The 25861-nt window shown below is 45.4% G+C and overlaps 1 protein-coding gene and 1 pseudogene across 1 annotated transcript; both read right to left on the minus strand.

Annotated features, from left to right (window-relative positions):
* Positions 1–8256: 8256 nt before the first annotated feature.
* Prdm13 (PR/SET domain 13) lies at positions 8257–15745 on the minus strand. The gene is given in 6 exon segments (XM_050144946.1): positions 8257–9947; positions 13295–13415; positions 13763–13894; positions 15458–15619; positions 15621–15682; positions 15685–15745. Coding segments are annotated over 6 exon segments (2229 nt in total).
* A 9282-nt stretch (positions 15746–25027) lies between these two features.
* On the minus strand, positions 25028–25633 carry LOC126503414 (60S ribosomal protein L17-like; annotated as a pseudogene).
* Positions 25634–25861: the final 228 nt, after the last annotated feature.

The raw sequence follows: 25861 nt of genomic DNA on the forward strand, positions 1-25861 counted from the left end.
AAGGCTATCCTCAGCTACATAGCGAGTTTGAGGCCAACCTGGGCTATAGAAACCATGCCTCAAAAAAAAGTTGCCTGATCTAGAAAAGTAAAATTTTATAATCAAGGAACCCCACAATTTCTTAGCAAATCCTAAAAAGAAAAGAAAACAAAAACAGAGTGGAGGCTTTAACTATGTTTGTAGTTAAGACTAGAAACTCCGTATCTACCAGGTCTAGAGATTGGCAGGTTAAACAGCTCCCCCAGCATCTTTCTGTGAGAGCTTCATCCACTTCTAACACTGTCCTGATCCATTGTTCTCAGTGGGTTTTCCTACTGTCATGGTGGCAATGATACCTCCTAAAATATAGCTGCAGCTTTTCTACAAAATAACTTAGTAGTAATTATCCATTGAAACATTCAAACAACCTAAATGTCCATCAATAGGAGAACTAGCTAGATAATCTTTGTACACCCACACAACAGGGTGCAGTGCAGCAGTAAAAGAGAGGGGAATGAGGAAGTTCTCTTTATAACAAGGAGGGAAAGAAGAATAAACACTGTTGGTTATCTGTTCTTCAAAAACCAAGACTAGGACTGGTAAGACATTCAGTGGATAAAAGCACTTGCCACGCAAGCCTGACTACCTGAGCTGAATCCCTAGGACCTACTGTGGAAGGAAAGAAACAACAACTGAAATTTGCTATCTCACTATTATCTAACCTTCATGTGCATACAAGAGCATGCCAAAACTCACACACACCACACACTCAATAACAGAAGAAGAAGAAGAAGAAGAAGAAGAAGAAGAAGAAGAAGAAGAAGAAGAAGAAGAAGAAGAAGAAGAAGAAGAAGAAGAAATAGAACAAAATGAAAGACTAGAATACATAAGAAATAATAATAAGGAACAGAGGGATGGCTTGGTCATAATGTACTTCCTGGTCAGGCAAGATAGCTAAGTATGTAAAGGTACCTCCCAATGAAGCCTGCTGACCTGACCTGAGTTCTACCCACAGGATCCACACAGTGGCAGAGGAGAACTGATACTTTTAAGGTGTCTTCTGACTTACACATATATCCCATGGCATACTTGTGCCTACACTCATACAGACACAGACACACACACACAAATAAATAAATAAACAAATAAATGTAATAAAATAAAAAATAATGAAGTGTTGGGGCTAGAGAGATTGCTCTGTGGTTAAGAAGACCGGCTGCTCTTGAAGAGGACATGGGTTTGTTTCCCAGAGCCCACGCTGAGGATGACAACTGCCACAACTCCAGTTCCAGTGGATCTAACACCCTCTTCTCACCTCCTCCGGCATACACAATGGTAAACACACACATGCAGACAAAACACTCATACAAATAATAAATCTTTTACAATAATAATAAGTGCTGCCATGGCTCTGCACTGGGGTGCCCCCTCCCTGCCCCCAGAAAAACTGGCACGACCTCTGCTCCTGTGGCCAAGGAACTGATGCTAATGGCCAATGATAATTGCCACACATCGGCCAGGGGCAGAAAGACCACCTTAGGCAATTTTCCCGAGACTCTTTGATGCTGTCTTCAAGACCTACAGCTAGCTGACCCTCAGTCTCTAGAAGGAGACTGTTCACCAAGTCTCTACAAGGAATTCATTGACTATCTTGTGAAAACCCACAGTAGAATCTCCATTCAGGGTACCCAGGCTCCAGCTGTGGCTACTACATAGGATTTTTTATATACAAAAACAAAGTGAAGTAAGTCTGATAAACAAGGATTACAATCACACACACACATTATTTTTTAATAAAAACAATAATCCTTCTACCTGGTTTAAGATCACTCTCTCTATCGCCTCTATCAAAGCTGAATTTCTGGCCACCTCCCTTACCAGAGAGTAACGTTTTATGGTATCTTTTATGTTTGTTACTTTTAAATTAACATACAAAGAATATCATTTCATTGTGGCATTTTCAACATATATATCAATATACTTTGTCCTGTTTTATCTCCCTTGAGCACCATTCTCCATGCCTCCAACTCTCTGCTGAAGGCCTTTTTCCTCCCCACCAAAAAATCCCCTCATGTTTTCATGGCATGAGTACTCAGTTATGCTTTTTTTTCCCTCCTTACCCTCTCTCTTAAGATTTGTTCTTTCTCTTCCATGGCTGTCTTCCTATTTTCACAGCCTAACGCGTGCGTGTCTAATAAACATATACATTTGAATCTATATTCCATATATGAGAGAAAACCTGCAGCATTTGTCTTTGTGTCTAGTTTATTTCACTTAAAGTAGTGCTGTCTGATTCTATACAATTTCCTGCAAATGTCAAGATTTAACTTTTCCTCATGACTGAATAGAATTCTATTACGCATAATCACCACATTTTCCTTGTCTGTTGATAGATATGTAGACTAGCTCCATTTCTTAGCTATAGTGCATAATCCATTAATAAACAAAGATTTACAAATATATCCCTGACATGTTTGCTTAAGACATGGCTTACATGTCTTTGGGTTACATAAGTAGAAGTGAGTGATATACCTAGGTCATATGCTGGCCCTTTTTTTAGTTTTGGGGGGAACCTTTACACAGACTTCCATAATGGTTGCATTAGTTTACATCTTCCGAGTAGTGTGTAAGGGTTCCCCCCATATTCTCACCAGCATTTGATATCTTTTTCTTGATAAGAGTTATTCTCAGTCATGTGAAATGGAACCCCTAAGACGGTATAGCTCTCTGAAGGCTGAGGATGCTGAACACTTTTTCAAATAGTTATGGGACATTTGTACAGGAAATAGTGTTTGAGAAACCATGTGTAGTGTGTGAAGAGGGAGTCTGTGAGTTTAGTGGGAAAGGAATTGAATCTTGGGGAAATGTCTCACTGGTTGAAAGACGTGATTCATTTCCCTCATTTGAGAAATGAATTGTTACAAAAATGAAATGAGATAATAAAAATCTAATGAAATAATGAATGTTCTAAGGTAAAGTTGATTCTCTTATATTAACCAACATAAAATTTATAGAGTCCAAAATCACCAATTAAATTTATTACACAAACTTATTTTTCCAAACAGGGGAAACAATATGTGTACCAATACCTATGGATGCCAAAGCCAGTACCCTGGGACCAGATTTCAGCACGTTAGCCTTAAATCATTTAGAAAACCCATCCTATCAGCTCCCTGAGTATCTTCTTCTCTTCACATCGTCTTGATTGCTGAGACGTTTCTTTCTCCTGCTCTCTGAAAACCACAAAGAAGCTTATAAAATGCGACAGCCCACACTGACTCACTCCTCATTGGAGTGACTGTTGGCATACCTGAAAGCTTTCTATGGCTCTCAGTTGTGTTCCTCTGTGGCCCAATGCCCCCAAGTTAATCTGAATCCGACCTGGTCGTGTCTCCATTTTCCTTAAGGCAATAATAGAGGAATGAACTTCTCAGTGTCAGACATAAATTGTATCTTCCTGCTTCTTTTTCAGTAGATGTATAAAAAAAGATTTAAAGAAACCTTTGACCTTCACTGTCTCATGTAAAAGCCATCTGTTGTTGTATCTCAGTGTGTCTCCCATTGCACAATGCATTTCCAAGCACAGCTTTCTAGTCTACATCTGAGTGCCTCCCATTTGGACACAAACTGTGGCAGAACCTTAGATTTTAAACAATCCACTGCTTAGGGTAACTTCAGGAACATTATTGCCCTGGCAGCATTAAAGATAGGAAGTGCGCATCTGCTTTCCTGTCTGCACTAACAAACTATGGAAAAGTGCACAAGAATAGGAAAAGGTGAAGACAGGATATTCAGATAACTTATACATTTCATTTTAAACCAAATTTAAATTTATTCAACCTACATAAAAAAAACCTTTGTCATTATCTGTTTAACTCAAATAATCAAATCTCCCTTTGGTGATATGACTTGTACATTTTTCAATAAACTTGTCTGTTAGGTTTTTGATCTATTTACATAAAACTTCTAAGTTTAAATAACATGTTGTACTGAAAATGAAATCAATGTCTTTAAAAGGGCTATCCATCCAATTTTGGTCCCTTTTTATAGGACCCTTGGATGGTTTCCAAGTCAAAGGCATTAACAAGTTGTCTGTCGCACGTTTTCCCCTAATTTGAATTAAACCATAGTTGCAGATGACAGAAGCTCGCCTTTCATCTTTTATAGAAGGTCGCCCAGCTCCTAGCGAGCAAGCCGGGAGCTCCTTCTGGAACTAAACACTTGGGCTGCGCCGTCTGTTGAGTCCTCCCTGTGTTTCTCACACCTGGGTGGTCAAGGGTCACATACGACCTCGGCCGTGCGGGTGCCTCTGCCTTCTTCCCTTTGGTGGCAGATGGCGAGAGCGTAGGGCACTGGTGCTCAGTTCCCCGTCGCAGCCAGGCAGGGCCCGGAACCGAGACAAGCCGGGCTGCGACCCCTCGCCTATCAAGGGTCGCAGGGGTTTTTCAGAGCGCTTTTGCTCCAGAGGTTCCTGGGCTCTCAAAGGAGATGAAACTCCCATTCCATTGCCCAACCCTGAAACTCCTGTTCTTGGGAAACCGAAGCTGAATCGCTGAAACTGCAGAGCGGCTCTGGCACACGGTACCCCGGGCCTTACACCGTAGCAAGGCTCCCGAAGTACCGCGGCCGCCGCCCGGGCTCCAGCGCTCTGCTGGTCCGCTACCAATAGCAAGGGATGAGCCAATGGGAGCTATAGAAATAAGGACAATGACCGCCCATTCAGCTCAACTCCGCCAACTCCACAAGCTCAGCAGCGCTAACCATTCTCTTGCTTGGAGCTCAGAATCACTAAAAGCTTTTTTCCCCACCACAGCCAGACCTACAGCTCTACTCTAGTCTTGGCTTTCCTCTGGACTAAAGAGTGCGCATGCTCGCCTCTTCCCTGCACTTCTGCTTAAACTCAACCCTCATAGACCAGCCAAGCTTTTCAAATCTTAGTAATTGGAAACGAAAACAACATTCACTTCGCGCCATCAGCCTTTGAAACTGGTTTCTGGGCTTACAGTGGAAACCAAACAAGAAGTCTGAAAATGTTTCTTCAAGTTTAGAAAGCCTCTATTTACGGAAAATGTTGTGGCGTCTCCCAAAGCTAGAAGAACAAAACTAATGTCCTGCACAAGCTGTCACTGCTTAGAAAACCTGGCTCCAGCCCTTCTCCTTGTGGCGAAATCTTAAGTGAGAGCAGATATCAACTTACTAGAGTAGAAGTGAGAGCTTTCTGTGCACCAGGCATGATGCTAACTTACTTACGAGCATCACCTTAGAGTGCTCAAAACTACCGTATTTTACCCTGTGTTACAAATGAAGAAACAGTAACAACAGAGGGTCTGGGCCAAAATGCGACGCTAATAAGTGCCAGCGGCAACATCAAACCCCAGATATATCTGACCTATTTAACTTAGCAAAACTTTTCAATATTCAACTTAAGTAATGCTAAACAATCTGGAGCCTTTTGCTTTAGAAAGACGTGAATCGTCCTCCTCTTCTTTTTATTCATTTATATTTCATACCATGGCACAGAATATTCTGTTAAAAATCTAGGAAGTATTCAGTACCTTTGGCTTTGCTCTCAATGAGTTAGGGTCACCAATATATTGAGTAAAAGGGAGTAAGAAGAAAGGGACAGATGCCTGAATTCCATAACTAGGGAGTCTGAGGCACAAGGATTCCCTAAGTTCAAAGCCAGTCTAGGGCACACAGGAAAATCTTGTCTCAAGAAAACTTTTCTAAGAAAACCTGAGAAAGCTTCATTTAGCTGACTGTGTTTGCTGGTTGGACTTCGATGGAGAGAAAATGGCATTAATTATCTCTGGAGTTAGGATGCAACGCATGAACAAAGAACGGGGTTGACTTAGTCTATGGAGAATTACAAACAAGCTGCAATTAAGAAATTTAAAAAATCTATGTTTAGTTTTTATTTTTAATGTTATAATCTAGTCTAAAAGGGAGAAACGGGTGGCTGGAGCTTTGTTTTACCAAATCAATATCAATTCTTAATGTATTTAAGAATTTAACTAATTCTCCATGTATTTCACTTAACCAAACAATTCTTGTTTGTTTGCTGACTATTTTTCCACCAAACAGAAGTTACAGTAACTAGTACTGATCTAGGAAATGAAGTGCAGGCTATAATTTTATGACTAATGGAATATTTACCCCATGTTTCAAATCTGGACTTCTGATTTTCCCTTGAGGACTTAGAAGATCTGATGTCAGGAAAAAGAAAATTCTTTCAACCTTCTGTCCAAGGATGTATCTACTTTTGAATGACCACTATTACAAAGGACAAGACCGCAAAGGACAAAACATGGTAGCTAAGCAAGTAGTGGAAAACTGATTTACAGAGCTTAGGTTCCCTTCTAGTCAAGAGTATCAAGACCATCCCTGAACCTCCTTCCTAGAGGAAAGAAATTCAAGGAGTCCAGAAGAGTTCCTCAACAAAAGTGTATTACCATTATGTTCACAAAACTAATCTCTGCCTCTCTGTCTCTATATCTCTCTGTCTCTGTCTCTTTGTGTGTATCATCCCCTCTTTATGCTTTCTCTTAGACAACAAGACAATCTCTAGTCAGCTAACACTGAAAGCCTATAATTCCCAGCACACATCTTTGCATCTCCTCATAAAAGGAATCTTTTGGAAGATCACCACTAATAGAAATCAAATGTTCTTGGCTGTGATGAAAAAAAAAAGTTTCTGCCATTACCTAGTGACCAAGGGGCAGTGTTTCCAGCTGGAGACAGCACTGGGGACTTGCAAAGCATTCAGGATTCAAAGGACAAGATTGGGTGACTGTGACCATGAGAACCCTACAAATTATCTAAACTAACCTCTGAGAAAACAGCTGCAGACCTGGGACCTCAGTGTACCTGCCTTTAACTAAGGGCCTAATTCCCTGTTTCTAAAAGTGGGGGGGGGGGTTTCTTCCTAGAATGTATATCTAACATCACTTTTTAAAAATAGCAAATACAGTCACTGCTAACAATTTTGCCATTCTAATTACTGCCTGTACACTGTGATCAAATTATATTTCCTCTTCTGTAAAATGGGGCCAAAACTAACAGCACAAAGTTGCTGGAAGAAGAACAAGGGGGAGGGAGACCTAAGCACCTCCAAAAAAACAGGTCCTCTTCTAGTGTTTGTTGAATTAATACTAAAATGCATGACTCATAAAATGCTTAGAGCAAATTTCCTTTTATAGTTCCAAGGTAAACTCTGTCAAAATGGTAGACAAAAAGAAATACTGATTCTGATTCCATGATTGTTTGTGACAAGGAAATATTTGTATATATGTAAAGGTTATTTTTTTTTGTTCATGTTTGCTTTTCCTTGAAGGTCCTTGAAGTGAACATAAAGCACTTAGCATAATTAACAATGGTTTTAGAAACCAATGGGCTTCGCCTGCTCCCTGTACAACCCCGATTAACATTAATTCTGTGAATAATGTAAATCTTCTCTGACTTATCTTGTGAAGTTTCCTCAATGGTTGTTTTCTGAATTGAACTACTTTTTTAAAGAGTCCCCTGAAGTTGCCAAGTAATCGAACTCTCGTCTGTATCTTTATTAGTCTTAAAGATTGCACAAAATGGAAACAAGAGCAAAGTACTGTATCCACTGTACATCATTCATTATAAAACAACATACACATCTGGATTCTACCAAATAGGATATTCTTTAAAATTTATATATTGCGTGCTCTTAGATTCATGCGTTATTTTACATTTATCATTATTCTCCCATAAATAATTGCAACTTGACCAATTTGTGCATCCACTACCACAGTATACACAATGTGGCAAGGAGTGGTCTTTGACAGGAGAACGGCTTTTAAAAAAACGGAAACAAGTATGTGGGTGCCAGAGCTACTGTTTGGCCTACGCGGTGAAATGCTAACAAAATTGACGCTAAACATCTTTCCAAAAGGCACGATTTCCTCCACAGAAAAGAACGTTTTCAAAAACGTGTGGCAGATAAAATCATCACCTTTGAGGGCACTGAGATGCTTATATTGATGTGATCCTGAACCACAAGACCAGAATGCCTGCAGGGAGAGGGTCTATGCCAGAGTCTAGAGGCCTGAATTATGGAGACACACGCCCAACGGGCTGTTCGTTGACTGTTTTTCAGCCCATCCTTAAACGTTGCTCCATTCCAGAACTGGAGAAGCTCACTGTTCCAAATCCAGTACCCTCCCCCAGAATAACGACAGTATCAGCAAAGTCTTTCCTGTCACCACCTCTCTCTACTTTGTCCACACCCCTTCCCTTTCCGCGGAAGCGTTAGGAGTCGCGCTCGCCTCGGCCCCCAGCCTCAGGGTCGCTCTGGTCATCCGTGAAGCAGACGTCCACATCACTGTCCTCGCTCTTGGGATCCCCAGGCTCCAGGGCATAGCCCGGCTCCGCGCCCGGGTTGTCGCCCGCCTTGGCGATCAGGCTCTGGCCCGGGTGGCGGGATTTGACGTGACGCTCCAGATCCCGGCGGCGCACCAACACCTTGCCGCAGAACTCGCAGCGATAGGGCGTATTGCCCTCCGCATGCAGTCGGATGTGCTTGTTGAGATTGCTAGGGTCGCCGAAGGGCCGCAAGCACACTTTGCACTTGAGCGGCTTGTAGCCCGTGTGCGTCCGCATGTGGATCTTGAGCCCATACTTGCGCGAGTACAGCTTGCCGCAGTAGAGGCACAAGTGGCCCGTCTTGGGCTTGCCTGCTGCGCCCCCACCGCCGCTGCCTGTCGCTGCCACGACGGCCGAAGGCAGAGTCCCCGAGTCCAGGCGGGCGCGACCCTTCCCGGCCGCCATCTCGGAAAGCTGCTGCGTGTGCATGGCGATCTCGCGGTCGATACTGGCCAAGGAGCCCAGCTCCGCCGGGCCGATCGCCGCCGCCGCCGCGGGCCCGCTCAAATAGGAGATGGACTCGGGGTATTTGAGAAGCCCGCCCAAGTGCAGCTTGAGCGGGTAATAGGCGGCAGGGGGGCCGTAGAGCAGGTCTCCGCCGTACACCGTAAAGGCCGGCATGACGGCGGGCAAAGGACTGCACTCGCTGCTGGAGTAGGCTTTGAGCCCGCCCGAGGCGTCGAGGGGCGGCAGCGCGCAACGTTCCAGGGGGAGCCCGGGTGCAGGGAGAGCAGCGTAGCGCGGGGTGGGCAGCGCAGCAGCTGCGGGTGGGGCGCGCTCTACGTGCTTAAAGGCGGACACCTCCTCCGTGTGACCCGCCAGCAGGGGGAAGGCTCGCAGTGCCCCGGGACACGCCAGGCCGGGTGGCGGCGGGTCCCCCGCAAGCAGACACTTGGGGTGGTGGTGGTGGTGGTGGTGAGCGTGGTGGTGATGGTGGTGGTGGCCAGAAGGGCTCTCCCCACTGCTGGGGCGTCCGCCGGCCCGACCCCCACCCAGCAGCCGGCCCAATGCCAGGCCGGGCCCCTTACCGCCGCCCTCTTCCCGGTAGGGGTCGCCCTGCGCGGCTGCCCGGGCTAGACCAGCGGGTTTGAAAGCCGAGCGCACGCCGGGGTAAAATGCCAAGCCGCTGCCGCCGGCTGCGGAGCCGCCCACGATACCCAGGAAGTGACTGTGTGCGCGGGCCACCCCGCTCCCTTCCAGGGTGCGATCTGGCTGCTCCTTGCTCTTCCTGGGAGTTCCCCACTTGCTCGGGGACGGCGAAGTGGCCGGGGGCGCCAGGGAAGCCTCCCGCTTGATGCTCTCCCGCGCTCCGCAAGCCGGGGCGAGTTGAGGGGCCTGTGCTTGGGGCCTCAAAGCACCTGCCTGGAGGGGTGCGGTCAAGTCCGGGGCGGTGGGTTTCGGAGGGAGGCCAAGGGCTTCTGCAGCCGGGCCAGCGCCGGGTCTGGCCGCGTGCTCCTGATGCAGGAAGGCGCGGCCGCCGCCGCCGCTGAACACGCAGTGGAAACGCAGGTGTGCCTTGAGACTGTTAGGGTATCGAAACGTCCTCCAGCAGTACCAGCAGATGTAGCGCTCTTCTCCTGGGCAAGAGAGAGTGGGAAAGTAACCCTGTGAGAAGCAAGGGAGCCAGAAGGAAAGCGCCGGGGCACCAGGCAAAGTCCAGGTTTTGACCCATGGTGCGGCAGAAGCAGGGATGGGGGTGAGGGTCTTAGGGCTGATAGATAAAGTTCAGTAACCCTATCAAGACCCTCCCAAAGCGTGTAAATGGCCAACCCTTGTCACCTCTATCCTCAAAGGCCTACTCAAACAGCAAACCAGGTAATTGGGGCCGTCCAATGAAGACTTCCTCCAAACCCTCGTAGTAAATACCCTTTGGAAGAGAAGGGCACAGGAAAACTGACTGGGAAGGGCAGAGAGCAGCTGTTGCCTTAAATCAAGTGTTGAAGCTGTGCTGTGCCTGTGCCCATCTGTTGGCGTTTACAGAATAGGTGGCGTATGTCAAGGAGTTGGATAAACTGAACAAAGGCCAATCTAATAGTCGTGAGCGCCTCATTACCAGGCGAGACAATGTCCTGTATGTATGGGCCATATGTAATCATTCCTTTTCATATAACAATGTCTTTTGTGTCGGCTCTCCACCCTTTCTACCCCCTCCCAGACTTAAATACTCGCCTGAGGTTTTCCTGGAGCGTGACCAAATGAATCCCCACATAAGGACTGTGATTTGCTACTCTTCAAAAATTATATGCGTCCTAATTTCTTTTAGTAACTTCATCGGATTGCATTGAAGAAAAAAAAAGTTCTACTTTTTGATATCCTACGATGGATGAGTATATCCTGAGAAGGATGGTGTAGCGTTATCAGTTCTACCTGAAAGTTAACTAACTCCTAGATAGGTGCACAGATACAAGCCCGGGCAAGATATATTTCACTTAGTAAATATATAAAAACGAGAAAGGTACTCTGCACTTAAAAGTGCAGAGTTCTCTACCGTTAGTGTTATGCTGGTGTGCATGTGTAGTTAGTGTCAATTCTTTGTGTCTCTTCCACTGTAAGTCTTGACTTACTAGGGTCATTGAACACAATCCAGAGACAGATGTGTGGCATAGCTACTAATCAGGTACTAAAAGCTAATTTCTATGTACCACTGTGCATACAAATGCAGGCCTGCAGTTTGTTGTGTTTTTAAGTGATTGATTGATTGATAAAATTAATGATGTCTGTGAGAAAGAAGTTGATTGGGCCACATGGAAATCCCGAAGTACACGGTAGGTCTCTTAAGATTTACTGGAAAAATTGCGTTCTCCCTCTTTCCATCCACTCAGCTCCTGCTTTTAAGACATTACTAAAGAGCTTGTCATGGTGGCACAAGACTTTAATCTCAGCCCTTGGAAAGCAGAAGCAGGCAGATCTTTGTAAGCTGGAGACCAGCTTGCTCTACATAGTAAGTTTCAAGCCAGCGAGGTCTCTCTCAAAGGAGGGGAGCAGTTTATTCCAGGAGAGGTCAAAGGGGAGCTGGGAGAAATAGGGGGACAGACAATTTGCTTATACTACTCTATTCCAGGTGTTTCTCAAAGACTTATACAAGAGCATGGCAATATTCCTGCTGCCTGCGTAAAACACCTATGTAAAACAACTCTTAGAAAAAGAGGAGGGTGGTCCCTTGGTTTTCTTGCAGTGTTTGAAGTTCAGCTGCTCCTTTACATCCTGTCTTCAAGAGTTTTAAGTCTGCTCCAGAATGGCTCTGCCAATGCAAAGCCAAGGACACCTTGTTCTTAAAATGAAGGGCAGTAACTCAAGCTTTCTGTGAAACTGAAACTAGCTGAAGTTAGCTGGTGTTGTAAAAAGAGATGTTATCCTTGATAATTTCTTCCTCTTCCCAAAACTTGGGGCAAGTGTGTGTGTGTGTGTGTGTGTGTGTGTGTGTGTGTGTGTGTGTATTCCAGCTTATCTTCATCAACAGGTCCTGCAGATCCTAAGGTTCAACTCTCACCAAGTGAGTCACTCTTCATAAATGACTTTGCTCCTGCCTTTCATGCAATTTTAGAGATTTCAGACATGCCAATCTAGAAATGTCAGGTTCAAAATAGGCTATAACCTTCCCCAACAGTAAAATGATGGATTTTTTTTATTATCAGTTGCCATATGGCATTTGTAAAAGTAGTTGGCTGAAATAAAATACATGCGTTAAACAAGCAGCCTTTCCCTGTTTGGTTGTCCCTATGGGAAATGTTCTGTGTAGAAGTGGCTGGCACAATTTGTTGTAGAGTGGCAAGCTTGAGACACTTCCTTACAGACAGCTGTGCTTATTCCTGGAAGGACTTGACAAAAGATTCTGATAATGTAGTTCAAGGAACAAACTATATTAGGATAATTCTTATGAATACTGGACATAAAAATCTATTTTAAAACAAATAGAATTGATTTACAGAAAACAGTGGTACTTTGAAGTGAAATGACTCGTTTCTCTAAATAACCCGTCCAGCCCAAAAATTGTTTCCAAATAGCTACACTTTTATCAATATTTACCTGTTTCTAAAGGGACGCAATGGAGTAGCTGTTCTGGAGGAGATTGTGTTAAAGTATTTTGGAACACTTTTGTAGTTGTTGTCTATAAGTAAATAGCGTCTTGGGAAAAATATAAACAGGCTAAAGCAATTAAGGAGTAGGGGGAAGGGCAGAGGAAGCCGAATGGAGTAAGAGAAGGGAGTCTCAGAACCTTAACTACTTTAGCCTTCTTCCCACAGGAAGTGTTGTCCTTCAGTGCTGTGTGGAGGGTTTGAAATGTGGTCCTCTTTAGCGGCTACCCCTTAATTTGCATTAACTGGCTCTTGGCTTGGAAGGAATCAAATAAATCTGAGAAGAAACTGGGATACATCCCAGATTCAATTTCAGTAGACTTAGTAGGGGGAAACGGATAAATACCATTTTAAGCAAGGACTTTAGTACCTGCCAAGGGACCAGCTGCTAGTGCCATGATGCTTCTAAAATGTTACCAAATACACAGCTGTCCCGTAAAACTAACAGAGAAAGAGCACCTTTGTACCTTTTTAAAAGTATTCTAGGTTTAAGTTTTGGGGTCTAGAACTCAGGATGTATTTGTTGTGGCATATTAAGTCTCCTCTATTGGTTCTTCATTAAGTAAATGCTTGTCATTCGGGGTACATAATGGGAAAGAGAGAAACCATGAAGTTCCTAAGGAGTATTCCGCTGCAGTTGAGGACAAGATACCCCCTTTTGTTACCACTGCTAATGGTTTTAAGGCAGCAGTTCCTTCTTTGCCTTTGTAAGGAGCATGAATTCTGCTTCCACAGAGCGGAACAGAAAGGTTCTTCGGGTCTGGGATCATCTCCCACTACCCAGGAGAAGAGTTGAGCTCTACGCTTGCTCGCCCTCACTGTTGGGGAGACCTTCTCAGAGGCCATACCTTTCTCATCATGAGTCGGAGTCGCAGTTGTGGGGATGTCAAACCACTGAGCCAAAGAGTTAGAATACCACACAGTCAGCTCCTCCCCTGGCTGGACATCTCGTAATGCTCGATAGAAGATCTAGGATGTAATAATAATAATAATAATAATAATAATAATAATAATAATAATAATAATGCAATAACAATAATAGTAATAATAATAAGGTTCTCTGTTATTTCCTGGTGCTAGAGAATAGAGGTTTAAATGCTGATGTTGTGGCCCTGGAGAAGCTACTGGGTAGCTTTGAATCTCATCCTTCTTCCTTTAAATGGCAAACCTAAAGTATCTTCCTTGCAGGGTCATTGGCACGTTTAAAAGGAGAACTCTTGCCTTTCAAAGTTCTTTACTTACAAAATGCCCGGCTGCCTTAGGGACCATTAGTGGATGCAATTGGAATTGACAAGGATGAGGGGCACTGACAGTACCTGTCCTCCTGGTAAGTCTGCAACAGCTTCCAGAGTCTGTTCCTGGGGGTTCCTGGCTGCCCGGATTAACCCTATCCACTCCAGAGGGGAGCCCCCTGACTCGTCCACCAGCTCCCCTCTCACCATGCGCACCTGCAATACAAGCAATGGTCATTTCTCCACATGCCACAGCCAGGCTCACAACCCAGAGGAAAGACTGTACTCCGCCCCACCCAACTTCAGAAAATGCTCTTTGACCCAACCTCTATGAGCTGCTGGGAGAATAATTCCTCAGTGCCTCAGTTTAGAGGATGGAGAAAGGAGGAAGGTTGAATGTTAGTCAGCACCAGGACCATCACCACAACTACACACCTTGGAAACACCAGCTGAAAAAGGCATTCTCTGAGAGCTCCCAGAGGCGCACAGTCACAAAACACTCTCCCACCTCTCTCTCTCTCTCTCTCTCTCTCTCTCTCTCTCTCTCTCTCTCTCTCTCTCTCTCTCTCTCTCTCTCTATGCGCGCGGTTCTAGGATCCTTAACACCGGGGGGAGGGAAGTGGTTCCAAGTTCAAGCCCGTTCTGAAGCCTGGCGCAGTATTCCTACCCCGTTTCTCAGCCTCCCCATTCTATAGAACTGCTCGTAGGTGCGAGAGAACTCCGCGGTGAAACGCTCAGAACAAAGCCAGCGCGGAGAAATTTTGCCTGCAGCTAGCAGGCCATTTAAAAGCAATTAAATCGCTTTTAAAGAGAGAGGCGTGGTTAGCTACAAAACCGGTTGTAGAGCGGAACGAGAGACCAGAGGCTTTCTGGCACCTGGAGTAAGGTGCAGGTCCTGCTCCTCAGACACGGAAGATACTTCTTGCAAAAAAAGCTCTAGGCGCTGGCTAAAACCACGGTCTTTCCTTTTTAAACAAGCTTTTGACTTAATTTCCCGGTCCTGACTGCCAGTCCTTGACTGCTAAGGCATCCCCCACCCTCTGCGGGCAAGAGTCTTTAAATTCCCCCTCTAATCAGGGGTCAAGACTGTGGGGGTGGGGGAGGAAGCGGTCAGCGTTGAAGAGTTGTCCCTGCTGATCTCAGACTCTGAGAGTCAGCTGCAAGGGTCCCAACTGGGTGTCGCCTCGAGGGTGGGGCTCAGCTACCTCTCAAAGGGCATCAAGATTAATCACCACAAGACTCATCCTCTCTCCATTTCCTACCCAAACCCACAAGTAATTAAATGGGGACTTGGTATATTCCGAAAACTAATAGCCTCACAAGAACTGTCTCCTACGAGAAAAGGGATTGACTTGTTTAAAACAAAATTTAAGCCTCAAATTAGTAAACAGAACCGGGAAAAAGTCCTTTCCATCCGATGCCTCCAGAGAAAAGGGTATGTTTGCCCAAAGAAGCAAGAGCCCAGGTGAGAGTTAGGAACCTTTTACCACCTTGCTGAGGGGTCCCCGAGAGCGCTGGGGAAAACTATCAGTTCCCACAGGCCCGCATCCCTACAGATCCTGGCGCACCCACCTAGAGTCTGTTTCCACTCAGCTCTGTCCTCCCTTCAATCCACCCCACGTCCAGCTCAGTTATGAGACATTCTAAGGATAATCGGATAATTCTACTCTGCAGAATTAGCAGGTATCCCTTTTCTCCGCTTTTCCTCTCTATCCCTTTTCTGGATCGGAGCAATGGGAGGCGAACCGCAAGGGACGGAAATCCAGAATGGCCCAGTACCTTTTTCTTGAGCCCTGGTTCCCTGCGATCTGACAGGTACTTGCCCAACTTGAAGGTGCCAGGCACGGGCCCCAGGCGCAAGCCAGCCGGGATGCAGCAGTCAGCGTTCACGCTGGTAGCCGGAGTGCGTGAAGTTCCATGCATTGTTGTCACCGCCGCCTTGGCAGACGCTGGGGCTCGCGGGGTCCTCCACGAGGAGAGAGTGACAGAACCAGGAGCAGCCTCATGCGAAGAAGGAGCCGCACCCCGACGTGCGTCTTCTGCCCGCAGAGTGACGCGGGCGGGCATGCACTGCGCCTTTTCAATCCGGGCGGGCGCCTTTTGGCACCGCGAGCGCAAGGGCGCGGAGTTTGGTGAGAGAGTTGCGCTGTGAAGCAGCTGCAGAGTCCCACCCGAGAGGGTCACATGGAGTGGTTCCCTCAGCCCCCTGCATAATCGAGGCCTCTGAATGGCTAGCACACAATGGTCCAGGCGACCTTCCCATTCCTAAAAATCCAATTTGTCAAGGGCGAAGAAAAGGCGCTGGTGAATCAAAGGTCCGGCGGGACCATTAATCCTCAGCATGGGGTATTGTCCCTGAGACAGTTACGATATTTTAAGTGACAAATCCACTGTATAATTTCTCCATAAATTTTACTTCCTTTTATTGTTCGCCGACAAACCAGTTTTGGAAAATAAGTGACTACTTTAAGTCTACTTGGCTGATTCCTTTGAGCCTTGGTCTACTTCAAAGATTCTTAATTCTCTCCCCTTGGCTTTATTGTAAAGGAGATTAAACAAAGAGATGGAGACTGTTTGGAGGACTTGTTAACTTCTATTGATTTCTGGCGTGTGCCATACAGAAATTAGGCAGGTACTTGATGGGAAAACACCAGAAAATACCTACACTTTTCAAATAACGGCCATAGTTCCATTTCAGGGATTGGGTTCAGGCCAGTCCACCATTCAGAACCACGTTAGCTGTTCCCTCTACCCGGATTTGCCCCAAAATATGAAACCACCGGAACAATTTGAGAGGGAGAAGCCAGCTGAGCATCACTGCTGCTCTCTGCTCTCAGGGCCCTCAGTTTTCTCTGAGGGTAGGAAGCAGCCACAAAGCTTCGTAGGAGCTGCGCTCTGTGGATCCAACTGCGGCCTTGAAGAGGAGAAAGTTCTCCGCAGGGCTGTTAATCACATATTCCCCGCTGCCGCCCCCCCCCCCCACACACACACACCGGCCTGCGACTCATCAATTCAAACCTTGTTTTGCTTTTAAGTTTAAAACCGGGAGAAAGGCCTGGCACTTTCTTCTCCAGAACCAAAAGGCTGGATTTTTACTTATGTTTAAAGCAAACAAAACAAACAAACAAAAAAGACCGCGATCTCTCAGCAGGGTGAGAAGAACCATAGCAGGCATTTGGGTCAACTCGGGGCACCTTTCCGCAAATCCCACGCTGCCACCAGTGAAGTCACCAGGAAACTCCTGCAGTGGCTCCAATGATGTGTCCTCATTCCCACCCCATTCCCACCCCCTACCCCATGATAGAAAATAGAACAGAGGACCCTGTGCAGCACGCTCATTAGTGCCTTGCCCAAGAAGATGCGGTTGTGCTGTCTAGATCAGAAGTGACACTGGCTAACAGGATGTCCGGACAATCGAAGAGGGCCTTTAAAGTCCTCTCCTAAGCTGCCATCTGTTGGAAACCTGTATACACAACCTAGGCAGGGCCAGAAAACTAATTCAAGCCCCGAGACACCTTCGATGTGAATTACTCAGAGCCTCAGTCTCCAGATCTGCAAAGTGGAGCGGCTGGGTGCAAATGGTCGCTTGCCACGCTATCCACTGTTCACCCAAGCATGTTGGGAAAGTGAGCAATGGTGGCACTAAGAAAGTAACAAAACTCGTTGCTTGCATCAATGGGAAAGCCAGGCCAGGTCAAAGGTCTTAAGTCTAAGCAAATCAAGACAAGACCATGCTGAACACAAAGAAAACAGACTCGGTACCCATTCCACAGCCTACGGAGCTATACCTCCTTGGGACACCAGAAAGTCTCTTGGTGGACTTTAAGCAGCCGTGCTCATGTGACTGTGCGTTTTGCCCAGAACTATTTTTTAAGACAGTAAACTCTCAGTTTCACGCTCAACCTTCCAATTGCTCCCCTCCAGAGATAGAAAAGGGCCTTTGATCCCAGGGCCCATGAATGGCAAAACTGGGAAAGGGAGAGGGAGGGGGCCTGAGGAAGCCTCTCCGATGAGTCCAGGGCAATAAATTTTAAGTCATGAACATGCCCCTCTAACCTCTGGCCTGGCAGCTCCCAGTTTAACTTACCAGCACTGAGAACGAGAAGGGGGCGAGCTCAGGACCTGGGTTCGGGACGCCTCCCTAGCCCTTCTTAACCAGTGAAAAAGCGTGAACGACACGCGAACAATTTTATCAATAGGACCATGTAAAGGCCGACTGTGAGGAAAGTTATTTATTAATATAGCCAGTTGTGGCTGGTTCCCAGCCCCGCGAGAAGAAAGAGACTGCGCCAGAGGCATTCACACCAGCTCGCCGAGTTTTATTCTGTCCTGTGGCTCAGAGTTGCAGTTCCCCAAGTGAAATAAATTGTCCACAAAGGAGAAAAGGAACACATTTTCTTTTATTTTTCCTCCCCTAAAAAGCAAGGGTGAAACCAATCTAATGTGCCCAGTGGAGCAAGATGGGCCGTGAAAGGCTGGGTGTTAAAAGTAAAAGCGGGCTGTGCAGCAAATGGGATGGAAAATTAAATGAAATTAAATAGCTTGAACGGCCGTATTGTCCCTTATTAAAAAGACACATTAATTACATGGTCTCAGCCTTATTCAAAGACAATGTTGAGACTCAATCAAAACATTCCACTCAGCTTTTTTATCGACTTAAAATGGGCGTCCAGAGGCCCTGTTAAAGCGAAATCCCTCCTACACGGAGGTGCATGGAGAGCGTGGTTTGGGGCGGTCCTGCAGCCTGCCCAGCAAGGCTGGCACTCGGCTCCTGCGGCGGTTAACAGGTTGCCTAGGGAGGCTCGTTCTCACAGGGCTGCAGCGGGCGGGAAAGGAGGGTCATTCGACCTGGCCCGCAGCTTCCACCCGGCTACCGGCCGGCTTAGCTCGGCCACCCTGCGATCCTCCTGGCAGGAAAGAGCAGACCTAGGCCTTCCTGGACGAGCACGGTGGTTCGTCTCGGATCATGCTTTTGGGGACGATCGGCCCGGTTCTCGGGGGTCCCCTGGGAGGCTGAGCTGGCTGCCCCGCGTAGGTCCAGGAGTCGGGTCCCCGCTATTGCGCCACACAGTCCCCACCCGAGATGGAGAGAGCCCCGGCTGGCCTGCGCAGGCCCGAGCCGCCGGACTCAGCGGTTGCCAGCGGTCCAGCGCTGGCCCGGGAAGCACCCCCTGCGGGTGTCTGTGGCGGCCCGGCGGCCGGGTCAGAGCAGACCAGCTGCTCTGCCCCCGAGGCGCGGGTGGGACATTAAGGCCGGTTCTGAATAGGGAGACTGCGACCGGCTCTGGGAACGCCACCAGATGACGCGCCGGCGACGGGGCCTTTTCCCCCTTAATTACGTGGACGATGGGTGCGCGGCGGCCAGGAGACTTCAAACTTGTAGTCAAGGACGCAGCCCTGACACCTATGGTGGGTTTTGTGGTGCCTTTTTTTTGGTTTTGTTTTCTTTTTTGTTTTGGTTTGGTTTGGGTTTTTTGTTTTGTTTTGTTTTTTGGGTTTTTTTTTTTTAAGTCTGCCATTGGAAACGACTCAATAAAAGTATTCAGAGTCCCTCTCAAGTTGCCTTTTAACCGGAGTTCTCCAACTTATTTCTTAGTTCTTTCGGTTGACATGGTGCAAAGAAAAGTCAGCGAGCGTGCTGCTGAATTGCAATGTCTTGGGGCACCTCCATATTCACGCTTCTCTGCCGGCCTCTGCCCGAGGAGCCCGCGCTCAATTCGATTTTCCTTGCTATTGGGCACATTTAGGAGCGCCTCTATTTGTGAAGTTCATTTCTAGGCAAATGTATTCAAGAGCTGATGGGAATGAATAGGACCGTGTGTCAGCCGCCCCTAATTGGGATTAAAGCACTTAGGAGCATATGCAGAGACTGACAGAAATTCTCAGGTTGCATTGTCTTCAGACTTCCACCCGCTCGGACGCTCCTCCTCCAAGGGAGATTTATAAAGATTGCGGGGAGAAACTGAGGAAAGAAAGACGAAAGGAAATGAGCCAGGCTAATAGCTCAGGATGGGGCTGCAGCTCAGCTAGTGGAGGTGGCGGCTTCGCAGAAAAGAGACTGCAGGATAATTGAATACGGGCGGAGGAGCAGGTCCGAACTCTAATCTGAAAGGCGGAGAGTTAAAAGGCGAAATAAAGATGTTCTTGAAGCTCCCAAACGCCCCTTCCTTTTTTCTTTCCCCTGAAGAACCTGCCTTTATTTCTCTTCATCTCTGCTGCCATCCTGCACCCCAAAGCACATACCCTCCCTCGAAGAAATTTTACACAGGTTGATACTTGAAACGGAGACGTATCCTCGAATAGGAAATAAAAATAACTTTTGCATGTTGAAAAGGTCGTGCTCAAATAATCCTGGAAAAGTTTCCTGATGAGTGTGTCAAATATATGTAAGTGTGTCAAAATACAAACACAGTGAGTTCTCCTGTACGTACAAATGGTGTTTGGACATGTAGTCCACCTGTAAATCTCAGTCCAGAAGTAAACAGTGAGGTTTGGGGCTGAGGTGACAAATCCTTTGAAAAACTGGGAACTGGCATGGGGCTGAGACTGAGACAATTTTCTAAACAGAGCAATGGCAGCCTCCTTAAGCGTCCTCCCCCAGGAGCAGAGAGGCCTGAAAGACAAACCAAACACTAAACAAGAGTGAGGCTTTCCAGTGTTACCAGGATTGTTTGGTTTTGGAGTTGTTTGGCTCACCTGGAAGCACTGGTTTCTTAGAGGACTCCGAGACTGGGTGTCAGGACACAGGATCAGAGGGAGATTTCTCATCACATCCTTTGCGGCAACGTTTTAGATTTGATAAGGTAGGCATATACAAGAATATAGTTCCAGTTAAAAGTTATTATTCAGCCATAAAGAAAACTCTTCATGAGTGCAAGGGAGAAAGAAATAGAAGGCGGGATGAGGCTCTGGAGGGGACAGTAACCAGTAGCTTCTGTGACAAACTTCTATTCAACACTTGACTCTCACGCTGATTCCAGGGACCTTACTAACCACAGAAAACCCAGAGTCCCCACGTCCTGAAGAAGCTGTAGTGGAAAGCTGTGCTAGCCAACTATGATGGGGATTCTGGGCAACGATGATCACGTGCCACAAGAACAAGCTCCAGGAGTGACTGGACATTTTCCTTTGCAGTTCCTCAGCAGAACTAAAAGCTTCTTTTCTTCCCAGGGCAGCTCACCTCCTAATTACATTGCACAAGTTTGTGTCCTATAGAAAGTAGATCTTCCTTGAATCCGATTTTTCTTTTGTTTGTTGTTGTCATTATTCCTTATTCTTTTTTTTAAAAAAAAGTTATTACATTTTATTATCTGCTTTGTGTGTGTGTGTCTGTGTAAGTGTGTGTCTGTGTGTGTGTGTGGGTGTGGTGTATGCACATGCCAGGGCACAGCTGTGTAGATCAGAGGAAAGCTTACAGAGTGAATCAGTTTTCTTCAAACAAGTGAGTTCACAGGATCAACCTCAGGGCATTAGGCTCAAGCCTTCTCGCCAGCCCTCTTTGCATCTTTTGATTGGCATAACCTAATTGTACCAAGTAATGAGCTTTGCCGTGGAATGTTGATAAATTCTTGTCTTACTTTTAACATATTCATCCTACTTATTATTACCTACTATTGTCTAACTTCCTTGGAAAGTGGTACATAATGGAAAGAAGCTAATTGTGCAGGCAGATTTATAGGTAAGCTATGAATAATGGACGTTCACCAGATATTCTTTACAGTGGTAATAGGAGCAAAGCAATAGAAACCTCCAGCTATATCACAATCAATAACCAAACTCAACTGCATTAGCTCCATCGCCCCAAAACAATGAACAGCCTCACCACCAGCATCTAGCACCTTACTGATCATGGCCTTGTCTCATGCATGGCTCCATCACATGTGTTATCCACGTTTGTATTCTTGTATCTGTAAGCAATTGATATGCTTAGATTCCTGAAATTCTGTTTGAGTGTTATATTTTCATTACACAGTAGGGGTTCACATTCAGATAATATTTCAGATAGATGGAATCATGATGTAAAACTTGGATGAGATTACAAAAATGAAATTTTATGCAAATGCACAGAAACATTTTTTTTCCTTTCTAAATAGCTTTATAAAGGTACAGCGCTCTGGGGGGAGGTACAAGAGATCAAGCCTTGGGGTCGCATGTGCTCCACTACTGAACTAAACTTGTAGCCCCTGAGATATATATATAATATCCTACATTATAAATTTACTCATTTAAATTCACATTTTTAGTATATCCCCAGACATGTGCAACCACTGTAATTTTCTATTTTTAGAAAGTCTCTATTCCCAAGTGCAAGAACATGTATTCTAGGCAGTCACCAATGTATTTTCTATACCCAAAGATTTGCTTTTTCTAGACATTTCATGTATCCAGCTCATACAATATGTGACTGGACTACAACATTTTAGCATCATGCTATAGGACTTTGTCTTAGTTCACTTTCTACAGACTGACATCTTTATTGAGAAAGAGAGAGACAGAGAAATAGAACGAGAGAGAGAGAGAGAGAGAGAGAGAGAGAGAGAGAGAGAGAGAGAGAGAGAGAGAGAGATTTGGGCTCAGATTCTGAAAACAATAAAGTTCATGATAAGTTCACTGTATCTGGTGTGATGTAAGGGCTCTTCAGAATTCCAAAAAAGCCCAGAACATCACATAGTGAGCTAGAACACGGTGGTCAGCCTGGACTCTCTTCCTCTTACGAAGTTTATAAAATTATATTATGGCAACCCTACTCTCATAACCTCACCTAATCTTTTCCTTTAATTGAAAATAGATTCTTTTCATACAGTATATTCGGATCATAGTTTATCCTACCCAACTCCTCCAAGATGCTCCCAACCTCTCAAAATCCACACAGTTTCTTTCCTTCATTAGAGATACAGGCATCTAAAAAATAAAAGTAAAGTAAGATAAAATAAAAACAAACAAAAATGAATAGGACAAAACAAACAAATAGGAAAAAAAGAGCCAAAGAAAAAGCACAAGAGATAATATAGATGCAGAGGTGCACACATTTGCACACACAGAAATTCCATAAAGACACAAAATCAAAAAACAAAATGTATAAGCAAAAGATCTGTTAAAGTGCAGACAAAACAGGAAGGGGGGAAGCTCCAAAAATATTAGAGTTTGCTTTTGAGGACCATCTACTGCTGGGCATGGGCCCTGCCTTTAACTGTGGTTTGTAAACCCAGGGAGATGCCCTTGGAGAAAACTAATTTTTCATTTCTGAGGAGATGTCAACTGAAGATAGCTTCTGGATTAGGAATGGCGGCTTGTGTCCCCTTCCCCTCTCAGTGCTGAGCCTGTGCCTGACTTGAACCTGTGCAGGTCTTGTGTGCTGTCACAGTCTCTGTGAGTTCAGATGTGACTCACTCCTGTTGTGTTCGGAAGACACTGTTTCACTGGAGTTGGCCATCACCTGTGACTTATAATCTTTAGGCTTCCTCCAAGTCTACTCAGCTTGGAGGAAAATATTAACTTTACATCCCCTCAAAATTGTCACCTAAAAGAAGAGCTTTAGGGAATGTTGGACTCCCCTAAACTCCAATAGTTGACTCTTGATTCCCTTAAGTCAGAAATGACAGTGCTCTTCTTGTTTGTGAGTAGAGTAATTGTGTCCTTGTCTGGCCCAAAAGGCATGAGAGCAAGCTTTTGCGGATGTGCATTGTTCTTTTTATACTAAATCTCAATCTTATGAATTTGGCAGTAAAGAATCAGGAGTCAGATATTGGGGTGAAAACATGTCAGCTCGGAAAGGCAGAGGAGCAACCAGTTGACCTTTTCCCTTAGCTGGCATCTCAGAAAGAGCTTCCTTTCTGCCATCCCAAAACAAAACGATCACCAGACTCAAAGTCCCTCCTCCCTACTTCCTGTGAGTTTCTCTAGTCAATTTCCAGACTCCGCATAGCTCTCTAAGGCTACTTCATGCCAACCAGTTGTTGACTCTGCCTCTTGGCCCAAGGTTGATTTTATTTAATTGATGCAAACTCAGGGCCCACAGTGTAATCATATATCCTGCAACAGAACATGGCCAGTACTTTCCTTTATTTTTGAAAAGAATGTTCAGGGGGTGAGGGAAGCATAATTGTGACATATGCTATCCTATTGACCATGTCAAGTAGGAAGAGTCTTACATTCCCTAATCATCCCATGGGCATCCTTCATGGCACTCTGGGCTCAAAAATGATAGACTTCCCAGATAGAGGAGAATCAACTATTCTCTAAAAGGATTCATGAATAGCTGTGGTCCCTGCTAGAACACACAAATAAACTTCCAAAGAAATAACCATTATTTTCTTTCTTTGAATGTTATATGAAAACATTGTTTCTAAATAGCATCGGTCATCATAAAGGACCAAACCTGAAGACAGACATCAGAATGTAGGAGTGTCCAAATACTCGTGATTGGACCATTCTGAGCCTCTAATTTAATCAATTTTACAGCAGATACACCTTTATATAAATAGTATTTCAGGTGGTAAGTTTCTTTAGTTGGTTGGTTGGTATTTATTTTTTGGTGGGGGAAGTTCAAGATACAGTCTCACTGTGCAGCTCTGGCTGTCCTAGAACTCATTATGTATACCATTCTGACCTAGAACTCAGAGATCTGTCTGCCTCTTCCTCCCAAATGCTGGTATTAAAGGCATTTACCACCATGCACTGGGTTCTTCAGGTAATAAGTTCTACGAAGCAGAATAAAGCAAGGCCAATACTGAGGACGGTGCTGTTTTATATGGAGTGGTTAAAAAACAATCTTGCTGATGTTATTTGACTGGAAGGAAGGAAGAAGACAGTCATGTAAAATGTTGGGGGGTGTATTAATGCCCTGTCCTAGCTAGTTTTATGTCAGCTTGGCATGTAAACTAGAGTTATTGGAAAGGAGGGAACTTCAGTTAAGAAAATGCCTCCATAAGATCTGGCTATGACACATTTTTAAAATTAGTGATAGATGAAGGGGAGCTTAGCCCATTGTGAGTGGTGCTATTCCTGATGGTCCTGGGTTCTATGAGAAAGCAGACTGAGCCTGGTGGTAGTGCATGCCTTTAATCCCCACACTCAGGAGACAGCGACAGGCTGATCTCTACAAGTTCGAGGCCAGCCTGGTCTGCAGAGAGATTCCCAGAACAGCCAGAGCTACACAGAGAAACCTTGTCTTGAAAATAAACAAGCAACAACAACAACAAAAACCAGAAAGAAAAAAAACAGGCTGAGCAAGTCAGTAAGCAGCACTCCTCCATGGCCTCTGCATTAGCTTCTGTCGGCAGTTTATTGCCCTGTTTGACTTCCTGTCCTGACTTCTTTTTTTTCTTTTTCTTTTTTACTTTTATCTGCATTTATTTCATGTTGAATTTATTCCCATGCCATAAGTTTTTGTTTCTTCAGTTTCTTCTGGGATATCTTTTTCTTCTGTGCAACCTACTCTTCTGGCTTTGGAACAATCTGTTCCTTTTCAGTGAGGATCATCTCGATGTGGCAGGGGGAGCTCATGTATGGGTTAATCCGGCCATGAGCTCTGTAAGTTCGTCGGCGCATCTTAGGTGCTTTGTTCACCTGGATGTGCTCAATGACCAGAGAGTCCACATCTAAACCCTTCAGTTCAGCATTGCTCTCTGCATTTTTCAGCATGTGCAGCAAAAATTCTGCACTCTTTTTTGGCCACCGACCCGTCCAGCCCCACTGTTTGGCCTAGGCGCACCTACCGACTCCACCATTGTACCGTCAGAATGGCACAAACTGCTTCTTCAAAGTGACATCTTTCAGATACTTGGTGGCTTTTCGGATATGCATACCCTTGATGGCCTGGGCCGTTTCACGGGTGTTCTTAAAGTGAACCCGAAGGTTTGATCCTCTCGATTTGCATGATTTTGTAGGGTTTTCTGGGTCAAGAGAGTAGCGAACCATCTTCACGGGTCACCTCTGGCCGCTTACAGGAAGAGGCCTGTCCTGACTTCTTCAATAAAGAACAGTCATGTGGAAGAAGAAGCCAAATAAAGCCTTTCCTCCCCAACTTGGTTTTGGTCATGGTGTTTGGTCACAGCAATAGAAACCCTAACAAAGACATGCCCCAAGGTAGATGTACACCTTGTAGTTTCAAAGTTTAGCAGGGAGGCCAAAGTGAGTGGAACAGAGAATGTGAGGTGTATATGAGGGTGGAGGTCGGTGAAA

Source organism: Alexandromys fortis, unplaced genomic scaffold, assembly GCF_014885135.2.
Source record: "Alexandromys fortis isolate MF-2015 unplaced genomic scaffold, M_Fortis_MF-2015_v1.1 scaffold_2_1_26212458, whole genome shotgun sequence".
NCBI classification, from domain to species: Eukaryota; Metazoa; Chordata; class Mammalia; order Rodentia; family Cricetidae; genus Alexandromys; species Alexandromys fortis.